This window comes from Delphinapterus leucas, chromosome 20, assembly GCF_059928025.1.
Source record: "Delphinapterus leucas isolate spDelLeu-1000000601 "Yukka" chromosome 20, BTC_Dleu_Yukka2, whole genome shotgun sequence".
Lineage (NCBI taxonomy): Eukaryota > Metazoa > Chordata > Mammalia > Artiodactyla > Monodontidae > Delphinapterus > Delphinapterus leucas.
The window spans coordinates 13,839,519-13,861,246 of record NC_143148.1 but is presented as its reverse complement, the minus strand read 5'-3'; the positions used below and the strand labels follow the sequence as shown (position 1 = coordinate 13,861,246).

The window sequence follows — 21,728 nt, the reverse complement described above, 5'->3', positions numbered from 1 at the left end:
GTGGGGCGGGACCCTGGTGGGCGGGGCTGCGGGTGGGGCGGGCCTCAGGGTGAGATAACCCCGCCCCGTGCATGTCCCCGCAGGTACATCCGCCCGTCCATGCTGCAGCACCTGCTGCGGCGCCTGGTGTTCGACGTACCCATCCTTAACGAGTTCGCCAAGATGCCGCTCAAGGTGAGGGCAAGCCCTCTTCAGCTTGCGTATTTCCATGCTCTACCCACCAGCTTGCTCCACCCACCGGCTTGCTCCGCCCTCGGACTATGGGGCTCATTTGTATCACACCGCCTAGGCCAGTTAACCTGAAAACGCGCGGGCAGCGGGCCCCATAGAAACCTCTTTAACATTCACTTTGCGTCATTGGTGCCTCTAACACTCCCTAATTAGCGTTTAATTCGCATAACAGTGAGCCAACCCCCACCTTAATTAGCATATATTTGCGTGGGGCACACTTTTTCTAATTAGCATGCTTATTTGCATGCTTAGACCATCGGCCTTCCACTATTCAAATGACTGCATTTATATGAGTAAATAGTACCACAGCTATCCTGAATATTTGCACACTGTCTCTCCTGTTATATTTTCATTTGCATGCTAGTTTGCATAAGGAGATATCCCCAACTCAGATATTTTAACTATTTTGCATAATACATCTAAATCAGCCCCCATTTCAAATTTGCATATTGGCTGGTGGAGGCTCTCTTCCCAGCTACCACGTGTTTGCATGGGGTGCTGCCTATGTTTTTATTTGCCATGTTAATTCACATAAGCACAGATCACTTCATCCGTATGCCCATTTGCACATAACCCTACCCATGGATTAATACCTGCATGCTTATTTGTATAAAGAACACCAGACAAATCCAGCTCTGATTTAATGCCCATCCTGACTCTGAATTAGAGTGCCAAATTTACATAATAAACTGTCCAGGACCACTTCCCAATATGCATGCCTTTCCCCCTTTATTAGCATATCATTTGCATAATCCACACCTCCTTCATAATTTAAAAGCACTGCCACCCCCCACCCCCACCCCAGGGCCTCCCAGGGCCTTCATTCGCCTGCCACCTGTTTATGTCCCCCTCATTTGTGTGTCCCCCTCTTGTTCCCACCCAGCTCCTCACCAACCACTATGAGCGTTGTTGGAAGTACTACTGCCTCCCCACAGGCTGGGCCAACTATGGGGTCACCTCGGAGGAAGAGCTGCACCTCACCCGTAAACTCTTCTGGGGCATCTTTGACTCTCTGGCCCATAAGGTCTGGGCACCCAAGGGCCCTAAAAGAAGCCTGTTTGGAGGGTCTGGGGCCCGAAGTCAGGGATCCAGAATGAAATCCTCCAAGTTGGGGGTTCAGGGAGGGAGGCAGTTCCGCAGGTTTGGATCTAGGAGAATCTATGAGTTGGGTCTCTGGTTTGAACATTATGGAAGAGGGAATGGGCATCTAGTTTGGGGGCTTGGAGGGGGTAGCATAGGGGTGGTTTGAGAGTCCAGGTGGGTCTGAGGTTTGGGTTTCAGGGAGAGAGACCATACTTCATGTTTGAGGGCTCAAGAAAGAGTGGTGATGATTGGAGGGGTGATTTTGAAGTCCTGGTGCTCCAGGATTTGAAGGCTCCGTCAGGCCTGCAGTGACCCCCCCGCCACCGCCCTGACCTCCCCAGAAATATGACCCAGAGCTGTACCGCATGGCTATGCCCTGCCTGTGTGCCATCGCAGGGGCCCTGCCCCCTGACTACGTGGATGCCTCATATTCATCCAAGGCTGAGAAAAAGGCCACGGTGGACGCCGAAGGCAACTTTGATCCTCGGCCTGTGGAGACCCTCAAGTGAGGCCTGGGGGCAGGAGGGGGGCCTGGGGGCTGGGAGAAGGAGAGGTTTCAGAGGTGGAAGGAGGGGCCACAGCCCTAACATCTGCTGACCCCACCCTACTAATAGTGTGATCATCCCAGAGAAGCTGGACTCCTTCATTAACAAGTTTGCGGAGTACACACACGAGAAGTGGGCCTTCGACAAGGTTGGCTTCATGGTCCTCCCCTCCCCAGGAACCCCCACCCCTGCCAGCCTTCCTCAAGACCCCAGCTTTCCCCCAGACCCAGATTCTCCCAGAGGGCCCCAGATTTCCCTGAGACCCATAACTCTTTCTGGGATTCACAGCCTCCTCTGGAACCCTCAGCCCCTCCAGGGTTCCCTCTCAGTGTGTGTCCACACCTCATCCTGCTCCCATGCCCCGCTCCATAGTGACACTGCCCCCACCTGTCCCCTCTCCACCTCCAGATCCAGAACAACTGGTCCTATGGGGAGAACATAGATGAGGAACTGAAGACCCATCCCATGCTGAGGCCCTACAAGACGTTTTCAGAGAAGGTGACCAAGCCTTGGCGCCCAAGGTGGGGGTCCAAAATTTGGGGGATCAGGGAGGGGTGAGGCAGCTTCATGGGCTTGGATCTAGCTGGATCTGAGGGTTAAGGCTCCCCATCCATGGACTTTGCCTTCCCTCAAACTTGGCTGCCTCCCCTAGACCCCAGACTCCTAGTGTCCCTTCTCTTAGAGTTGGAGAGACTGGGTTTGATTCCTTGACCATACAACTTAACTTCTCTGAGTCTCACGTATAAAAGGGGATAATGAGAGTTTGGGAAGCTCTGTTACAGAACAGGTAAGACACCTGGATTGAATTCAGACTGGACCACTTCCAAGCCACATGGTCAGGGCTTTCCCCTTTTGGGACACTGGAGGCCAGTGAGGCTGAGCCAGGGGCTCCTACCTCCACCTCCCTCTCACCCCCTTCCACCAACTCCACTCCTTCCTGTCCACCCCAGGACAAAGAGATTTACCGCTGGCCCATCAAGGAGTCCTTGAAGGCCATGATTGCCTGGGAATGGACGATAGAGAAAGCCAGGGAGGGTGAGGAGGAGAAGACGGAGAAGAAAAAAACCCGGAAGATATCCCAAAGTGCCCAGGTGGAGGCGGGGCTGGGACAGGGGGCGGGGTCATGAGGGGGTGGTGAGCGGCTGGAATAAGGGGCAGGGCCGGGAGAGGGTGGGGCCAGCCAGGAGGTGGGGTCGAGAGGGGGATAAGGGCCACGGGAAAAAGGTGGGGTCAGCAGAAGGGGGAAGGCCAGGAGGGGGTGCAGGAGAAGGCTGAGAGATCTGGGAAGGGAGAGGGCATGGGTCTGAAGAACTGCAAAGGGCAGAAGAGAGGAGGGTGGCTTAGAGACAGGGACTTAAGGAGAGGGCACAGAGGAGGGGTGTAGGGCCAGGTAGGGGGGATAAATTGGCTTGGGGGCTGGGCTTCCTGCTAGTCCGTCCATCTTTCCCTTGTCTCCCCAGACCTATGATCCACGGGAAGGCTACAGCCCCCAGCCCCCCGACCTCACCGGAGTTACCCTGTCCCGGGAGCTGCAGGTGAGTCTTCTGATCCTTTATTCGGGGACTGGAGGTGTCTGTTGGGAGAGGAAGACATCCTCTGAATGTGGGCTTTGACCCTTTGCATCCTCTCCCAGGCCATGGCAGAACAACTGGCGGAAAATTACCACAACACATGGGGACGGAAGAAGAAACAGGAGCTGGAAGCCAAGGGTGAGGCACCCACCCCACGCCGCACAGACTCCCCTTCGCCGTAGTCCCCTAGTCACAGGCTCCGGAGTCATAAGGGCCTGGGTTAGAGTTGTGTCTTTGAACAGTTGCTTTCACCCCACTGAACCTTCGTTTCTGTGTCTCTACAATGGGGATAATCACAGCATTTACTCCTTATGGGCTGTGGTGAGGATGTGAGGAGCCTCTGAAAGCAATGTTTGGTTATTCTTATCTCTGTCTTTATTACTATAATTATGCACACCCTGAACTTCAGGAACCACTTCAATGAGCGGCCTGGGTCCCCCCCACTCCCCTGATTTCTGGTCTTTGCTGCCCCAGGTGGTGGGACCCACCCCCTGCTGGTTCCCTATGACACGCTCACGGCCAAGGAGAAGGCACGAGATAGAGAGAAGGCCCAGGAGCTGCTGAAGTTCCTGCAGATGAACGGCTACGCGGTCACCAGGCAAGCGGGCTGGAAGGCTGGCCCGGGAGGGGTAGGGAAAGTGGGCGGAACCCCGGCAAAAGCTGGGATAGGTGAGTCCTAGGTAGCGGAGGCGGAGACAGAGAGAGGAAGATGATGGGGGAGGGGCCTGGGGGCAGAGGCGGGGCCAGAGAGGGGAGGAGCCTAAGAAGGGTGGGGCCTGGAAAGCGGAGGCAGGGCCTGGGGGTGTCCAGGCCGAACTGGAAAGAGGCGGGAAACACGGCGGCTCTGCGTCTGGGCTGACCTCTCGTTCTGCCTGCACGCAGGGGCCTTAAGGACATGGAACTGGACACGTCTTCCATTGAGAAACGGTTCGCCTTCGGCTTCCTGCAGCAGTTGCTCCGCTGGATGGACATTTCTCAGGAGTTTATCGCCCATCTGGGTACGGAGAATTCCCTCCCCGTCCCGGCCCTAGCTGCAGTTTCACAAAGGCACCCAGTTCATTCATTTCTCCTTCCTCCCCTCATCTAATCATTGTGCCAGACATTGTTCTAGGGGTTGACAATAAGACAGTGAACAAGAAGACAAAGATCCCTGTCGTCCTGCAACTTACATCCCTGTGGTGGATTCAGCCATTTAAAGTCGGAAATAAGGAGATCACCGAGTGTGTCAGAAAGCGATTAGTGTTGTGGGAAGAGGAACACACTAGAGCTAGCTAAAGGAGATCACTGAGTGTGTCAGAAAGCGATTAGTGTTGTGGGAAGAGGAACACACTAGAGCTAGCTAAAGGAGATCACTGAGTGTGTCAGAAAGCGATTAGTGTTGTGGGAAGAGGAATACACTAGAGCTAGCTAAAGAGGGTTGGGAGTGTGGGCCGGTTGTAATTTTAAACGGAGTGTTCCAGGACTTCTTGGCGGTCCAGTGGTTCAGATGCTGCACTTCCACTGCAGGGGTCACGGGTTTGATCCCTGGTCGGGGAACTAAGATCCCACGTGCCCTGCTGTGCGGTCAAATAAATAAATAGAGTATTCCAGGAAGCTGGGGAGAGAGCTGTGTGGTCATCTGGGGAGAGGAACAACCAGTGCAGAGGTCGCTGATGTGCGTATCAGGAGGCCCATGTGGCTGAAGCAGAGTGACAGAGGGGAAGAGTGAGAGGAAATGGGGTCAGTGACAGGCAGATCATGACGGGCTTTGCAGGCCATGGTGAGGACTGTGGCTTTTTGCTGTGAGTGAGATGGTGCCACGGGAGCATCCTAAGCAGGAGAGGGCCCTGATCTGCCTTGGGTGTTCACAGGCTCCCTCTGGCTGCCTGTGGGAGCAGACTGAGGGGGGCAGGAGCAGAAGAGAGTGAGAACTGGGCAGATTCTGGATCTATTTTGAAGGCTGAGGCTGTTGGGATGCCCCACAGATGCCTCTTATATATCACTAAGAATCACAGCTGGGGCCCCTATGATCCCTTCCTGCTTCCCCTAGAGAGCCCCAGCATTCCCCTTAAGAGCCACCCAGGAACCCCCAAATTCCCTTCAGGTGAGTGAGTGGCCCAGCAGGATTCACTCATACATCTCACCCCAAATCCCACGTGAGCCAGACCTCCATGCTGCACAGCCTCCTGGCAATTCCCTCTCCTCCCTGAACCTCAGTTTGCTCATCTGTGAAAGGGGGATTCTGTTCACCATAACCAGCTACAGTTCTGTCACTTATTTGCTGAGTGACCTGGAGTGAGCTATTTCACCTCAATTTCCTCATCTGTAAAATGGGAATGAAGGACCAAGTATACAGGCCTCCAGGTTGGGAGGAGATTGTGCAAGAACATTTCTCACAGTGCCAGGGGACATAGCGAGTGTTTAGTAATTGGAGCCTTATTTTTTATTATTATTATTATTTTAACAGTACTATTAGTTTAATAATATGAATTATTACCGTCACTACGATGATGATGATGACTGAAACAGATTTCCACTTTAAAGTTGAATCTAATCTGTCTACATTGACTTCTTGTTTCATTCATTCATTCCACATCTACTCAGTGCCAGATATTGAAGTTCAGAAAGAAAAGGACTTGTGATTGGTGAGGAGGGCGATGTTCCATGGCCTTACCCCATCCCAGTTTGTCCTCCTCCCCATTTTCAGCCTCAGGAAGGGTTTGATCAAGGAGTTAGGGGGATCAGATGAAAGATAGGGGAGAGAGGTTTACCTCAAAGCCAATACAAGTGACTTCATACCAGGAGGCAGTCTCCTATCATATCCCAACTCTGCCCCCTCAGAAAACCCTGAGTTCCCTAGCCTTGAAGCCGCCATGACCCCTATTTGCCTTCCCCCACCAGAGGCTGTGGTCAGCAGTGGACGAGTGGAAAAGTCCCCTCACGAACAGGAGATTAAATTCTTTGCCAAGGTGAGAGGTGGGCTCAGAAGCTGGAGGAGGCTGGGGACTGGTGGGCTCTCCTCTCTCTTCACCCAATCCCCTTCGTCTCTTCCCCACGCCCCCAGATCCTGCTGCCTTTGATCAACCAGTACTTCACCAACCACTGCCTCTATTTCCTGTCCACACCAGCCAAAGTGCTGGGCAGTGGTGGCCACGCCTCCAACAAGGAGAAGGAAATGATCACCAGGTGCGCCCCCCTGGGACCTGTGACTCACACCCCTGACCTCACGGCATTGTAATCCTGGATCTTTTCCTCCCACCCTTGGACCTTAGAGGCTCTGTCCTAGGTGCTGGGCACTGATCAGTCTACCTGCAGAGGTGATGGAAGGGCTATAGGGTGACCAACCGTCCTGGTGTGCCCCAGGACATGGGACTTTCAGGCAACCTGGGACTAATTGGTCACCCTGTCAGAAAGGCAGACCGGACTCCCCACCCCTAGCATACCAGTTACTGCTTGTGACTTTCAAGCCGGTTCATCTCTCTGCCCCTCTGCACCCCCTCTGTCTCCTTCGTTTTCTCCCCCATCATCCTTTCTCCTCCTGGCTCTGTCTTCTGTCCCTCTCCCCCTGTCTTCCCTGTCCCTCCTCCTCTCATTGTGTCCCCTTGGTGTCCTCGCTCCCTGTTTCTCCTGTCCTGTTTCTCTCTCTTTCTTCAGCCTCTTCTGCAAGCTTGCCGCTCTTGTCCGTCACCGAGTCTCTCTCTTTGGTAAGTAGCTCTGCTCCCGAGCCCTTCTCCCCAATCTTCCCTCGCTTCCCCTCTTCACAACCTCCCCCTGAAGAAATATGGCCCCGGTTCATACCTTAATCTGAACAACTTTCACTGTGTTCTTCCTCTGGACTTGCACATGGAGTGGGTGGTCCTGGGGACAGAGCAGTGATGGGATAGTCCTGGGCCCTGCTGTCATGGAACTCTCAGACTCATCACCAGACGGTGACGGCCCAGAGGTCAGGGCCAGGATGGGGGAGGGACAGGCAGAGGGATCACAGCCAGGATGAGGGAAGGACAGGGGCCTATGGGAGTCTAGGTGGGGTGGGGATGGATGAAGAGAGATCAGCTGAGTTGGCTGTAGAGGGAGGTACTGTCCCCATAACCCTTTCTTCACCCAAGCCCAACTTCCTCCCCCAGGGACGGATGCCCCAGCTGTGGTCAACTGTCTTCATATCCTGGCACGCTCCCTGGATGCCAGGTGGGGCTAAGGGTCGTGGTGCCCACTCCCATTCTAACCGTGCTCCCACCTCCAACCCCTGTGCTCCTAGACTCCCCTCAATCTTGAATCTCAGATTCTGGAGCTGGTTTGCCCCCACTTCCCTGTTAGGACCGTGATGAAGTCTGGCCCCGAGATCGTGAAGGCTGGCCTCCGTTCCTTCTTTGAGAGTGCCTCGGAGGACATCGAGAAGATGGTGGAGAACCTGCGGCTAGGCAAGGTGTCGCAGACACGCACGCAGGTGAAGGGTGTGGGCCAGAACCTCACCTACACCACCGTGGCCCTGCTGCCTGTGCTCACCACCCTCTTCCAGCACATCGCCCAGCACCAGTTTGGAGACGATGTTATCTGTAAGGGCTCCTGATCCCAAGGGCAGTTGTTGGGGTGGGGGGGTGTCAGTTCAACCAACACCACACATCCCAGTGTGCCTGATAGAATCTGCAGGTGTTTCAGTGTTATATTTATTGAGAGGATACATTGCCGTAAGCAAAGTGTGCATTCATTTCAGAAAATTGGTAGGTAAGAGAATGAGTTAATCAGAGCATTGATTCCACAGCTCTAACAAAAGAACCTAAATCACAGTAGCTTAAACAAGTGACAGATATATTTCTTTTTCATGTAACAGTCTACTGGTAGGTTGATCATGATGTCAGAAGCCCAGATTCCTTCCATCTTGTTGCTCTGCCATCCCTGAAATGTTGCCTTTATCCATATGGTCCAAGAGGGTGCACCATCACCTTCTCATTCTAGCCAGTAGGAGACAAGAGAAAACAGAGGAGGGCACCTCAGTTCTTTTAAAGGAACAACGTAGAAACGGCCCACATCACTTCTGCTCACATTTATCCTAGTGGCCGGAACTTGGCATATGGCCACATGTCACTGTAAGGGAGGCTAGGATGGTAGACTTTATTCATGTGTTGAGCTAAGTATGGAGGTCTCTTACCAGGAAGAAGAGAAGAGCAGGAAGAAGGTAAGAGCAGGTATTGGGAGTCAGTTGGCAGTGTCTGCTGTATTTATCCTACCAAAAGGCACCTACAGTGTGTGACCCAGCCTGGATCTTGTAACATAATGCACACAGTGTGTAACATAATGTTGTTAATGAGGCACGGGCAAGATAAAACACCCAGTAGGGGGTGAAGACGTTGTATGTTCAGGTACTCAAAAAGCCCTACAAGAGGTAGAGCATGGCAGAGGCAGGAAAGGACAGGAAGGGCTGGTGGGAGAGATGTCTTGGAGGCTGAGGAGATAGGCTGTAGAGGGGAGGCATCCAGAGTGAGGCCCTGGCCTGGGGACCTGGGGACAGTGGGGCCTCCATGAGACAAGTTGGAAGAAATAACAAGTTTGAGGGAGATGCCAAGGTCAGTTTGGGGTTCGGTGGTTGTGAGGGGCCCAGGGGATCGGAGGCATCCAGGATGGGCTGTGGGGACTGAGGGGTAGGGAAAGCCTGTCTCAGCTCACTGCTGATTTGACATTGACAAAAATTTTAAAGAAGTAGCACTTGGATGGGGTTCTTTCCCAGCTCCAACATTTTTTTTCGGCCGCGCCATGGGGCACGCGGGATCTTAGTTCCCCAACCAGGGATCGAACCCGAGCCCTTGGCAGTGAGAGCAAGGAGTCCTAACCACTGGACTGCCAGGGAATCCCTCCAACATTTTATTCTGAAATTTTAAAAACATACAGAAAGGTAGAAAGAAGAGAATTGTTAACAATCTGCCCCATTTGTTTTACCTTTCACTTTATGAGTGAAAGTATTTCCAAACTTTTTGTTGAACTTTTTGTTTTTAAATTTATTTTAATTTATTTTTGGCTGCATTGGGTCTTTGCTACTGCACGCGGGCTTTCCCTAGTTGCGGCGAGCGGGGGCTACTCTTCGTTGCTGTGCGCGGGCTTCTCATTGCGGTGGCTTTTCTTGTTGCGGAGCACGGGCTCTAGGCACGCGGGCTTCAGTAGTTGTGGCACACGGGCTCAGTAATTGTGGCTTGTGGGCTCTAGACTGCAGGTTCAGTAGTTCTGGTGCGTGGGCTTAGTTGCTCCGCGGCATGTGGGATCTTCCCAGACCAGGGTTCGAACCCGTGTCCCCTGCATTGGCAGGCAGATTCTTAACCACTGCGCCACGAGGGAAGCCCTTGTTGAACTTTTGAATGTGAGTTGCACACACACAGTGACACCTCATCCCTAAATACTCAGCCTGCAACACCTGAATGTTACAGAACGTTCTTTTGTGTACCCACAATAGCAGTATCACACCTAACCTGACTATAGTTAAATTTCCCTATTACCCTCAAAATGTCTTTGATTTTTTTTTTTAATTCAGAATTCGGTGAAGTTTCTCTCATTGCATTTGGTTGTTATGTCTCTGTCATCTCTTTTTGATCTAGAACAGCCCCCCTGCCCTCTTTTTGCCTCATGACATTTAGGAAGTTGATGAGGTTCTTAACCTGGCCTTCTGGGGTGGGGGGTATGTGGAGAACCAATATTGAAGTCACAGTTGGATGTCTGTTTGCATTTGCTGGAGAGAGTGTCCATCACTATCATCAAGAGATCCGTGACTCCTCTCCAAGAACCCCTAGCCTTCATTGAGTGCCCCCTGTGTGCCCTGTTCCAGTTGCTTTCTGAGCATTGACTCATTTAATCATCACAACAGCCCCATGAGGAAGATACTATAATTATCCACATTTTACAGAGAGGGAAACTAAGGCCGCGAGAGAGTTGGTACTTGCTCAAGTAACAAAACTTGTAAATGGCAGGCTGGCTCTACAGCCCCTGCTCTTACCCGTCACTTGGAGACAAGGGAGGGGGTTAGAGAAGAACCGGTACGGACCCTCACCCTCCCTCTTTCCCTCAGTGGATGATGTCCAGGTCTCTTGCTACCGAACGCTGTGCAGTATCTACTCTCTGGGAACCACCAAGAACCCTTACGTGGAAAAGTAAGGAGAGACAGCCATAGTTTGGGGCTGGGGTGGATACTGTGGGGGCCCAGGGAGGGGAGGGCACAGGAGAATATGGGGGTGAATGAAAAGCCGGGAAATGGTCAAAGTCTTCAAAAGACGTCCGCACCGTGGCCACTGCAGTTCCTCAAGATGGCCACGTGAGGAAACACGGAGGAAGGTCAGTGAAGAAAGTGGAGGCCACTGGTTGGGGGCCAGGTGGGCACAGGCGCTTGGCGGCCAGGATGCCAGGTTGTTCTGGGCTGGCAGGGGGTACGCAGAAACCCTGGCGGCCCACAGGAGCCAGGCATGCTGGGGGCACTGGGGAGGGCCGCTGGCAGTGCCAGAATCACCGGTAGAGCAAAAGGGCACTCAGGAAACCCAGGGAACCGGCCGCATAGGTGACCACCAGTGAATGGCATCTCTGCCCCAAAGTGTCCTGGGGAGAGACACTTCTGTGGAGGAAGGGACTGGGATCCAGGACAGGGCAGCGGGGGCGTGGGAGCTGAGCACAGCCTCGTCTTCCAGGCTTCGGCCAGCCCTGGGCGAGTGCCTCGCCTGCCTGGCAGCGGCCATGCCGGTGGCGTTCCTGGAACCTCAGCTGAACGAGTATAACGCCTGCTCAGTGTACACCACCAAATCTCCCCGGGAGCGGGCCAGTAAGTCAGGCGGGGCTGGGGCAGCCGTCCAGGGCTATATTCCACCTGCACAGGTTCCAGGGAGACCCACTGTGGGTAGTGTGGCCCAGTCGGGGCTCTGAGGGGCTGAGGATTTCTCAGGTTGGGGGCGCTCCAGATTGGGGAACCCCAGAGTTTGTGGGTGCTCTGGGTTATGGTGTGGACACTGAGGTCTGGGCATGATGGGTTGGCATGCCCTGACCCCCTCCCCGCACCCCAGTCTTGGGGCTCCCCAGTAGCGTGGAGGAGATGTGTCCTGACATCCCGGTGTTGGAGCGGCTCATGGCAGACATCGGGGGGCTGGCTGAGTCGGGGGCCCGCTACACAGAGATGCCGCACGTCATCGAGATCACGCTGCCCATGCTGTGCAGCTACCTGCCCCGCTGGTGGGAGCGCGGACCCGAGGCACCCCCTCCTGCCCTGCCTGCAGGGGCCCCTCCACCCTGCACAGCCATCACTTCCGACCATCTCAACTCCCTGCTGGGGAACATCCTGCGGATCATCGTCAACAACCTGGGCATTGACGAGGCCTCGTGGATGAAGCGGCTGGCTGGTGGGTCTGGCGGGCCTGGGGCTCCGGTCCCTGGACCTGATGGTCTCAGAGGGAGATCCCGGGGTCCATGGTTTTCTGGCAGTGGGGAGGAGTCAGAGCTCAGTTTTCTCGGGGTCACAAGGCCAGAGGTCATCCTAAGGGGTCAGAATCTCAGGCTGAGGTGGAAGCATGGGTCCTGGGAGTCCTCCAGGCTGGAGTCTGAATTTCTGGAGCCTTGAAGAGGGTTAGGTCATGGGTTAGAAACTGGGTCAGAAGGCTGAGTTCCTTATACAAAGGGTCAGAGGACCAGGTCAAATACCAGGGTCCCCGATATGGACAGTTAGGGTTCTGGGTCAGAGGTCAAGAAATGAATCTTTAAAAGATTGGGGCTCCTGGTTCAGAAGTTCCATGTCAGGGGAATTCTCTGGCGGTCCAGTGGTTGGGACTCCGGGCTTTCACTGTAGGGGCCTGGGTTCGATCCCTGGTCGGGGAACTAGGATTCCACAAGCCACGCAGCGTGGCCAAAAAAAAAAAAATCATGACTTGTAAGTTCCTTGTCAGGAGTTAAGTTTTGGATCAGGGCCAAGCTAGAGAATCAGGGCTGAGGCCAGAGGCCAGGATCAGAGGTCAGAGGCTGTGGTAAGAAACCAGGGTCATAGTCAGAAATCATGTGGTGAGGTATGTCGGGGTATAGACCAGGTCAGCGGTTAAAGACTGGGGTGAGATGTCATAGGCTAGGGTAAGATATCAGGTTAGGATTCAGTTGTTGGAGTCAGAAGTCAAGCACTTATGTCGGGCTGAGGGGTCACAGTTTCAGGTCAAGGGTTAGGGTTGGGATCCAGGATCAGGGGCTATGTCAGAGGTCACAGCCGGAGGTCAGGAGTGGGATCAGAGGTAGAGGCTGGGGTCAGAAGCCAGGGTCAAGCTGGGGTCGATGACAGCTGCTGGGTCAGAGGTACAGGTCGGAAGTCGTGGGATGGGAACAGAGGTCAGGGGTGGGATCAGAGGTCTTAGGTCAGGTGCTGGAGTCAGTGGCCGGCCAGCAGCACCTGCGCCCCCTCTGGTTCTGCAGTGTTTGCCCAGCCCATCGTGAGCCGGGCCCGCCCTGAGCTCCTGCACTCACACTTCATCCCCACCATCGGGCGGCTGCGCAAGCGGGCAGGGAAGGTGGTGTCCGAGGAGGAGCAGCTGCGCCTAGAGGCCAAGGCGGAAGCTGAGGAGGGCGAGCTCCTGGTGCGGGATGAGTTCTCTGTACTCTGCCGGGACCTGTACGCCCTCTATCCACTGCTCATCCGCTACGTGGACAACAACAGGTCAGCATGTCCCCAGCCGTCCCCACACACACCCCAGCCTGACCCCTGGCTTCCTTGGACCCCATCTGACCTCTCGCCTCTGACTTGCTATAAACTTCTTGCAATTCTCACTCAGTCCTACCCAACCTTCTGACCCCCAGCCCCTGTTGCTTATGGACCAACCAAAGCCAGCCTGTGTTTTCTCCCCTTCTGCTCCTTTCAACCTCCTGAATCTGAGGCCCTGTGGGGGCTGCACTATCAGCCATAAGGAGCCATACTTCTCTCCCCCAGCACTGAGTCTTCAGGCTTGGGTAGACAGGGTGCCTGATTTGTGCAGTGAAGTCCAATGGTCAGCCCCTCCTCCATCACTGAGAGAAGAAAGGAAGGTAGTCCAGATCCAGCCAGACTGATTTCCCCCAGAAACATAGGTCTTTATAAAAGGGCAAGCGCAGGTATCAACCAATTGCTAACATCTCCCTAAAATCAGAAGCAACGTTTAAAGAATTATTGAGTCTTAGGTGCGGCCAAATCCAGGGATAGTGAGCAAGATTCAACTCCAAGTTTCCTCTGGGTTGAAAAAGATTTTAAGGTCGCATCAGGGCTTTGTGAGAAAGGGTGCTTGGATTGATTAGCTATGTCTGTCATGGGAGCCGAAGCAGAAAGCAGTGGTATGCATGCTGTATACATCCTTGTACACCCATCTTTGTGCTCATGAGTGGGTATTGCTATAGGGTAGATTCCTAGGAGTTAGGAGTGTTGCGTCAAAAAGTTTGGGCAAGTAAAGTGAGGTATACTCACACAGTGGAATACTACACGGCAATGTTGCAACACCCAGCAACATGGATGAATCTCTCAAACATCAGGTTGAATGAAAGAAACGAGAAAATTTTAAAGAGAGTACATATTGTATCATCTATTTATGTAACATTCAAGAACAGACCAAAATAATTCATGGGCTAGGGGACTTCCCTGGTGTTCCAGTGCTTAAGACTTCGCCTTCCGATGCAGGGGGTGCAGGTTCGATCCCCGGTCAGGGAGCTAATCCCACATGACTCGCGGCCAAAAAAACCAAAACATAAAACAGAAGCGATATTGTAACAAATTCAATAAAGACTTTAAAAATGGTCCACATCAAAAAAATCTTTAGGGGCTTCCCTGGTCGCCAGTGGCTAAGAATCCGCCTGCCAATGCGGTGGACATGGGTTCGAGCCCTGGTCTGGGAAGATCCTACGTGCCACAGAACAACTAAGCACATGTGCCACAACTATGGAGCCTGCAGTCTAAAGCCTGTGAGCCACAACTACTGAGCCCGCGCGCCTAGAGCCCGTGCTCTGCAACAAGAGAAACCACTGCAATGAGAAGCCCGCGCACTGCAACTAGAGTAGCTCCTGCTCACCGCAACTAGAGAAAGCACGCGTGCAGCAGCGAAGACCCAATGCAGCCAAAAATAAATAAATAAAATTATTTTTAAATCTTAAAAAAAATTTTTTTTTAATCTTAAAAACAAATTTTTTTTTTTTAATCTTAAAAAAGAAATTCATGGTCTAGAAGTCTGGATAAGGGCATCTTTCAGACCGGGGACTGGAAATGTTCTATTTCTTGATTTGGGTAGCAGTTACACAAGTGTGTTCACTTGGTGATAATTCATCAAGTTGAAACTTTGTATGTAATACTTCAATAAGAAGGTTAGAGAAAGAAAAAACAATTTTTAAGGAAAGGTCATTGATAATTTTTAAATCATCTGAATGGCCAGATTACCCTAGAAAGCTCTATCCCTCCCATTGGAGTCTCCGATCCCCTCCCCTGAGGTCTCTCCACGTGGCCCCCTTCTGTGGGGGTCCCTGCCCTCATCCTCACCAGCCCCTTCCCCTGCCTGCCCAGGGCACACTGGCTGACCGAGCCCAATCCCAATGCGGAGGAGCTGTTCAGGATGGTGGGCGAGATCTTCATCTACTGGTCCAAGTCCCACGTGAGTCCCCACCCACCCTGCCCCTCCTCTCTATAAGCCGAGAAGCTGCTGCCCAAAGATGCCCTCCCCCACCCTGCCTGATCCCCAACACTGCCTCCCCGCACCCCCAGAACTTTAAGCGCGAAGAGCAAAACTTCGTGGTCCAGAATGAGATCAACAACATGTCATTTCTGACTGCAGACAGCAAGAGCAAAATGGCCAAGGTGGGTGCTTTGCTCTGGGAAGAGGACTTCGCAGGGAGGGAGGGAACAGCTTCCTGGGCTTCCTACCTGGGCCCTCCTCACCCCGCCGGCCTGCCCTGTCCTAGTCACATTCCCTGCAGCCCTCATAGCAGGCCCATCTCCCTCCTCCTTCCTCCCCACCTCCCCCTTCTCTCATCCCCACCTCCTCCCTCCCGTCCTTTTCCTTTCCCCCATTTCCCTCCTCTTTCCCATCTCCTCCCTCCTCCCTACATGCTTTCTCCTCCCCGTCACCCTCCTCCCCATCTTCCTCCCCATGTCCCTCCGCCATCCCAATTTCCTCCTCTCCTTTCACCCACTTCTTTCCTTCTATCCCATTATCCCACACCTCCCCCTTTCCTCTCCCCTTATCCTTCCCAGAGCTGCCCTCTAAAGGACAGGGTCTAAAGAACAAACCCAGCACCCTGAGTGAGGTCTGGAAATGCCCAGCTGGGGGATTTGCATCAGGATGGGGCAGAGGAGCTGCGCTTAGGGCTGACTTGGAGGGGGCCTGGGGTTCTCGGAGGGACTGGGGTAACACTTCTTGTCTCTGTCTGCAACCTGATGAAGCAGGTGGGAGATGTACAGGTCAGCCCCACGTCTGGGACCTTCCGCATGGCTCTTGGCTAATACCCTCTACCCGGCTCCCAACCCCAGCCTCTGCTCTGCCTCCAGAAAGCCCCTGCCCCTGTTCCCCAGCCCTCATCCTCTTTCTCTTCCTCCACCCCACCTCCCACCAACCATTCCCTTCCCGGCCCACAACTTTTGGCTGTTGAATTTTTTTTAACTTTTGTTTAAAAAAAAAAAGCCAACTCCCCTCTCAGCTTTCCCGGAAGCTTCAAAGCATTTTGGGCTGAGGTCTCAGGGAATGGGAATGGGGGTGGGAAAGGCACGTGCACGGTTGGGCTTAAGGCCTGGGCTCTGGAATCAGATGGACCTGGGTTAGAATCCTGACTCTTGGCAGTTAGCTGTGTGACCTTGGACAGGTGTATTAACCTTTTGAGCTTTGGAGGGCATCCAGTCAGTGGCCCCCCAGCCCCAGGGCTCTGTGAGGACCCAGTGAGACGCTGCATGTGCTGGCACATGGGTCATGCTCCATATCACAAGCTGGCGTGGATGTGGCTCCGGCCGAAGCTTGTCACCAGGGCTACTCATTGGCATGACTGGGGTGGCCCAGGCCATGGGTCTGCACCCAAGGCTCCAGAACATGGCTGTGGGACTCTGTGCTCTGTGATTCTGCTTCCAGATCTTTCTGGATCTTTCTTGCATCTTCTGTCTCCTTGTCTGTCTCAGTCTCTCAGTGTCTCTCTCTCTCTCTCGCTTTTTCTTCCAACTTCTCTCGTCTCTTGGGACTCTTTACGGTTCTACATCTTCATTTCACTCTTGGGAACTCTGTCTTGGGCTCTGAAGGGGGGGTTGTAAGTGTTGTGTAGGGGCAGGAGGGGTGTCCTACTGAAAGTTCTGGGGGGATTCTGAGAGAAGACTGCTAGAAGTTGAGAAAGCCTGGAATGGAGGGAAATCTGGAAGGATTTGGGATAGAAGTTGGAATTTGGGATAGAGGCTTGGATCTGGGAGGGTCTAGGGTCAGGGCTGGGGGTCTGAAGTGAAAGATTAGCAAGGTCTGGGGTGGAAACTGGGATGGGTCGGGGCTGCCTAGTATTCAGGCGGGGGCTGGAGTGTGGACAATGGTAGCTGGTTGGGGCTGGAGCAGGGGCCAGGCTGAGACTCAGGCTGGCGCTGAGCCCCCGTGTCCCCACAGTCAGGTGGCTCAGACCAGGAACGCACCAAGAAGAAGCGCCGGGGGGACCGGTACTCCGTGCAGACATCGCTGATTGTGGCCACGCTCAAGAAGATGCTGCCCATCGGCCTGAACATGTGTGCACCCACTGACCAGGAACTCATTACACTGGCCAAGACCCGCTATGCCCTGGTGCCTGCTCAGCCCCTTTCTGAGAACCTACCAGGATCCCACTCAGCACTCCCACTAAGCCCCTGGGACCCTACTGAACCCCCAGGATCCCACTAAGGGCACTCCCTTAGGACCCTACTGAGTCCTTCTCCAGGAGCCTGAGGATCCACTTGGCCTCCTAGGATGCCCTGAGCCTTCCCACAGGGTGCTGAGAACCCTACTTGGGATGCTGTCAGAACTCTGGGACCAAAGGACCCTAACTGGGACCCCAGTGGAAACTGGAAAGGCCACTGAGACCCTTGGGACCCAAGGACCACACTGAGCCTTCAGGGACCCTCCTGAGCACCACACCCCTGCCAGACCTGCTAGGAACCTGAGGACCCCAGCTGAGACACCATGAGCCCCCCTGAAACTCCTCCAAGCCCTCTACCAGGACCTCCCCAAGTCCCTCGGGACCCACTGAGCCCCTCGTGACCCCATTGCCCCCCCCCAACCTCTGGGTTCCCACTGACATCTCCAGCTCACCACATCTTTCCTTAGGACCCTGCTGACCCCTCCCCCGGGACTCTGTTGACACCCAACTGAGCCCCCAAAGACTCTCAGGGGCCCAATGAGCACCCTGTGACCCTAAGTAGCCCCCAGGATCCTAATGGCTTCTTCCCCAGGACCACACTGAAACCTTTGAGGTCTCAAGGGTGATTGGGATCAATTGACCCTGCCCCTGAATCCTTCTAAGCCCTCTGGGGTTCCAAAGAGGCCTCCCGGGACCCCTTTTATCCATTGTATGGGATAACAACCCCCCTCCCTGATCCTTTTTGGCCTCAGGGACCCAAGAAGCCCTCCCAGGACTCTGCCCCAAGACCCCTAGAACCTCAGGACCCTGCTAAGCACCCTGACAATCTAACCCGAGGGCCCTGAAGACCACTGACTCTCCCCTGATATCACAAGCACCCCCTTTCTCCTCCTAGGACCTGTTGAGTACTGCTGAGATCCCTACGAGCCCTCCTGGGCCCCTCTGCCCACTTAACTTCGTCATGAGGGCCCCCTCTCCTGGGACCCTAAGGAAACCCCACCCTACTGATCCCTCCCTTAGCCTCCGTGTAAACCCCACCAGTGACTTGGGTGATCTGCCTGACCCCCTATGACCTCTGCTGACCTTATCGTCTCCTTCTAATCCCCCTCGCCCACCTCTAATCTTCAGAAACTCCCTGCCCATCTCCCACTTACTCCCAGCCCCACTCTGACCCTCTTCTGACCTTTTTTGACCTTTGGGGATAGCCTCATGTCACCCCCTACTTCCTCTCACACCCCCAACGAGGCCCCTCTAATCCTGTCTCTTCAAGGTGCCTCTATGGCCTCTGATGCCCTCTAGGACTCCTCTCTGACCACTCCTGACCTGTGGATCCTTTCAGTTTCTCTCAGATCTTCCCCACACAAGCCTCTCACCAGTTGCTGGGGTGATGGGGCTGGAAGGGAACGGGTTGTAGGTCAAGGAGGACGCTTGGCCCTCCAGAGTGACCCAGCCTGTCATGTCTCCCCAGAAAGACACAGATGAGGAGGTCCGGGAATTTCTGCAAAACAACCTTCACCTTCAGGGAAAGGTACGCCTCCTCCTCCTCGTGCAACCGAAACGGCCATGTCAGGTTAACAGCAAGAGTAACAGCCGACGTTTGAGCACTTATTATGTATCAGGCATCGAAAGAGGGACCTTGTATTCAGCACCCCCGTGAATCATCACAGCATTGAATGGGGGGCGGAGCGGCCGGAGAAGCCCACTCTGCGCAGACGGGCGCTTCGAGAAGCCCGGCTGAGAGAGGAGGGAGCGGGCAGGGGAGGGGCCTCATACGGACCGTCCTTCCTCCTCTCAGGTCGAAGGCTCCCCTTCTCTACGCTGGCAGATGGCCTTGTACCGGGGCCTCCCGGGCCGCGAGGAGGACGCTGACGACCCGGAGAAAATCGTGCGCAGAGTCCAGGAAGTGTCTGCAGTGCTCTATCATCTGGAGCAGGTGTCTTACTACTGAGTTGCCGCAGCTTGCGTCTTTGGGCGGGGCCTGGGGCGGTCCTTGAGCCTGTGGGCGGGGCCTGCGGGTGAACCTTGGGACTCTGAGCGCGGCAAGGGGCGGGCCTTTAATCTGTTGGGTGTGGTGACAGTTGAGTTTAAAGCGAGACTTGGAATGGAAACTTTGATCTGCGGGGTAGGACCTGGCGCTAAATCTTGGGCCTGGGAACGGCGACAGGGGCAGAACTTTGGGTCTGCGAGTCAGGCCCAGTGAAGACGCCTTGACTCTGCGGGCAGTGCCTTGGGCGGGTCTTGAGATGGGGGCGGGGTCTGGGTAGTGGCCCCGGGTCTGCGGGCGGTGCGTAGGAGGGAAATTTCAGTCTGATAGCAGAGTAGTACCGGTCAGAACCTTGACTCTGTGGGTGGAGCCAGGGTGTTTCTTCGGCCCTGTGAGTCGGGCCTGAATTTGGACGTGGGCACTGATGGGCAGCTTCACTCGGGGCTGGAAGTGAGAATCAGACCAGGGGCAGAGTCTGGAGACGTGACAGATAATCCCGCCTCCAGATCGAGCACCCTTATAAGTCCAAGAAGGCCGTGTGGCACAAGCTCTTGTCCAAGCAGCGCCGGAGGGCGGTCGTCGCCTGTTTCCGCATGACCCCCCTGTACAACCTGCCCACGTAAGACATCCCCCCCACCCATGGAGGAGGGAACCTCTAGGGGCCTTGGAGAAAGAGTGGCTGAAGAGGCAAGAGGATGGAGTGTCAACCCCAGTGGGGTTTTGGGGAGTGGTTAGGGGAGGAGATATGTGGGAGGACAGAGAGGCGTGGATGGGGAGGTCTCGGCGACACCGCACATCTTTCCCCCAAAGGCAACGGGCCTGTAACATGTTTGTGGAGAGCTACAAGGCGGCGTGGATCCTGACTGAAGACCACAGTTTCGAGGGCCGCATGATAGATGACCTTTCAGTGAGCTGGGGCCTGCCTGGGAGTGTCGGGGCACAGTGGGATAGGACTGGGGCCCAGCCGTCCATTGTACACCTCCAGGGGTGGGTCGCCCTTCGCACTGGGGGGTGTGGGGACCAGGGCCGGGTGAAGGATGTGGGGGGAGAGAAAAAAAAAACAGCCCAGGGCTTCCCTGGTGGCGCAGTGGTTGGGAGTCTGCCTGCCGATGCAAGGGACACGGGTTCATGCCCCGGTCCGGGAATATCCCACATGCCGCGGAGCGGCTGGGCCCGTGAGCCATGGCCGCTGAGCCTGTGCGTCCGGAGCCTGTGCTCCGCAACAGGAGAGGCCACAGCAGTGACAGGCCCGCGTACCACAAAAAAACAAACAAACAAAAACAGCCCAGCAGGGCTAGGGGGGAGACAGGTGGGGACCCTAGAAGCCCCTCCCCCGAGCCCCACACCTCCCTCCAGAAAGCTGGTGAGCAGGAAGAGGAGGAGGAAGAGGTGGAGGAGAAGAAGCCAGACCCCCTGCACCAGCTCGTCCTGCACTTCAGCCGTACCGCCCTGACTGAGAAGAGGTGAGGGCCCTTCCTAGGTCCCAGAGAGAAAGCCGCGACCTCTGCCCACTCCCGCAACCTCCCTGTCACTCAAGAGAGACCTTCTGTGTGGGAGCCCCATAGCGGATCTTCTAATATCATTTTACTAGGACAGGCAGAGCTCCCACGTACCACTGTGCAGACTGAGCACTTCACAAGGGCATCTCCTCTGAAGTGTTCACGTCACAGGCAATATTGATTTAGGCTTTTTCTAGAAGAAAATGTCTTGCTCAAACAAAATCAACATACTACAGTATATTGTAGGGAGAAAATCAGAATATTATGACGAATTTCCAACAGATGGCAGTGAGGAAGGGGGGCCTTTGTCTATTTCACACAAAAGCTTCGTATGGGCTAGTGGCAGTCATGGGAATAAATAGCAGTGTTCATTAAATTTTTTTATGTGTCAAGCATCATGCTAAACACTTGACATATAGATCCTCTCCCTTAATCGTCACACTATGAGATAGATATTATTATCAACTTTTTTTGTGTGGATGAGGAAATAGAGGCACAGAGATTTGTTTTTCTTATGTAATATCAAGTCAGGAGGTGGAGAGTCCAGGGCTGGGCAGTGGCACAATGACACTGACGGGGACCCAGACTCGTTCAGGATTTCTGCCCTGTCATTCTGAGCTGTTGCCTGGTGGTTACAAGATGGATGCTGACATCCAGGCATCATGACCACATGTCAGGCAGAAAGAAGGGGAAAGGCTTTCCCTTTAGCAAGACCAAAATCTTTTTGTCCAAGGAAAGCTCTCCCTGGTGGGCTTCTGTACATGTTTCATTGGCCAGAATTCTGACATCAGGCCACCATCAGCTGCAAGGGAGACTGGGAAACTGAGTATTCTGTTTTCTATCCTCTGGGACGGCAATGACCCTGGAGTTAGACTATCCAGGTTTGAATCCCAATACAAGGTTTGAATCCCAGTACAAGCTCTATGGTTTGAATCCCAGTACAAGCTCTATGACCAGTACAAGCTCTATGACCCTGGTGAAGAAGGATCTTTGTGCCTCAGTTTCCCTCGTCTGTAAAATGGGGCTAGTAATCCAA

The 21,728-nt window shown here is 54.2% G+C and overlaps 1 protein-coding gene across 1 annotated transcript in view; it reads left to right on the top strand.

Annotated features, from left to right (window-relative positions):
* Window positions 1-21,728, top strand: part of RYR1 (ryanodine receptor 1) — a 121,202-nt gene that overhangs the window by 55,223 nt on the left and 44,251 nt on the right. The window contains exons 50-76 of the mRNA XM_089903499.1: window positions 84-174; window positions 1,115-1,255; window positions 1,656-1,819; window positions 1,929-2,007; window positions 2,268-2,357; window positions 2,810-2,950; window positions 3,320-3,394; window positions 3,493-3,568; window positions 3,905-4,028; window positions 4,313-4,428; window positions 6,311-6,378; window positions 6,474-6,595; window positions 7,064-7,113; window positions 7,534-7,594; window positions 7,724-7,962; window positions 10,458-10,539; window positions 11,068-11,198; window positions 11,437-11,769; window positions 12,821-13,061; window positions 14,922-15,009; window positions 15,120-15,212; window positions 16,987-17,157; window positions 18,678-18,737; window positions 19,005-19,142; window positions 19,700-19,812; window positions 20,004-20,100; window positions 20,550-20,656. Coding sequence (XP_089759625.1) covers window positions 84-174; window positions 1,115-1,255; window positions 1,656-1,819; window positions 1,929-2,007; window positions 2,268-2,357; window positions 2,810-2,950; window positions 3,320-3,394; window positions 3,493-3,568; window positions 3,905-4,028; window positions 4,313-4,428; window positions 6,311-6,378; window positions 6,474-6,595; window positions 7,064-7,113; window positions 7,534-7,594; window positions 7,724-7,962; window positions 10,458-10,539; window positions 11,068-11,198; window positions 11,437-11,769; window positions 12,821-13,061; window positions 14,922-15,009; window positions 15,120-15,212; window positions 16,987-17,157; window positions 18,678-18,737; window positions 19,005-19,142; window positions 19,700-19,812; window positions 20,004-20,100; window positions 20,550-20,656 — 3,291 coding nt within the window. The remainder of the gene's footprint in view (window positions 1-83; window positions 175-1,114; window positions 1,256-1,655; window positions 1,820-1,928; window positions 2,008-2,267; window positions 2,358-2,809; window positions 2,951-3,319; window positions 3,395-3,492; window positions 3,569-3,904; window positions 4,029-4,312; window positions 4,429-6,310; window positions 6,379-6,473; window positions 6,596-7,063; window positions 7,114-7,533; window positions 7,595-7,723; window positions 7,963-10,457; window positions 10,540-11,067; window positions 11,199-11,436; window positions 11,770-12,820; window positions 13,062-14,921; window positions 15,010-15,119; window positions 15,213-16,986; window positions 17,158-18,677; window positions 18,738-19,004; window positions 19,143-19,699; window positions 19,813-20,003; window positions 20,101-20,549; window positions 20,657-21,728) is intronic.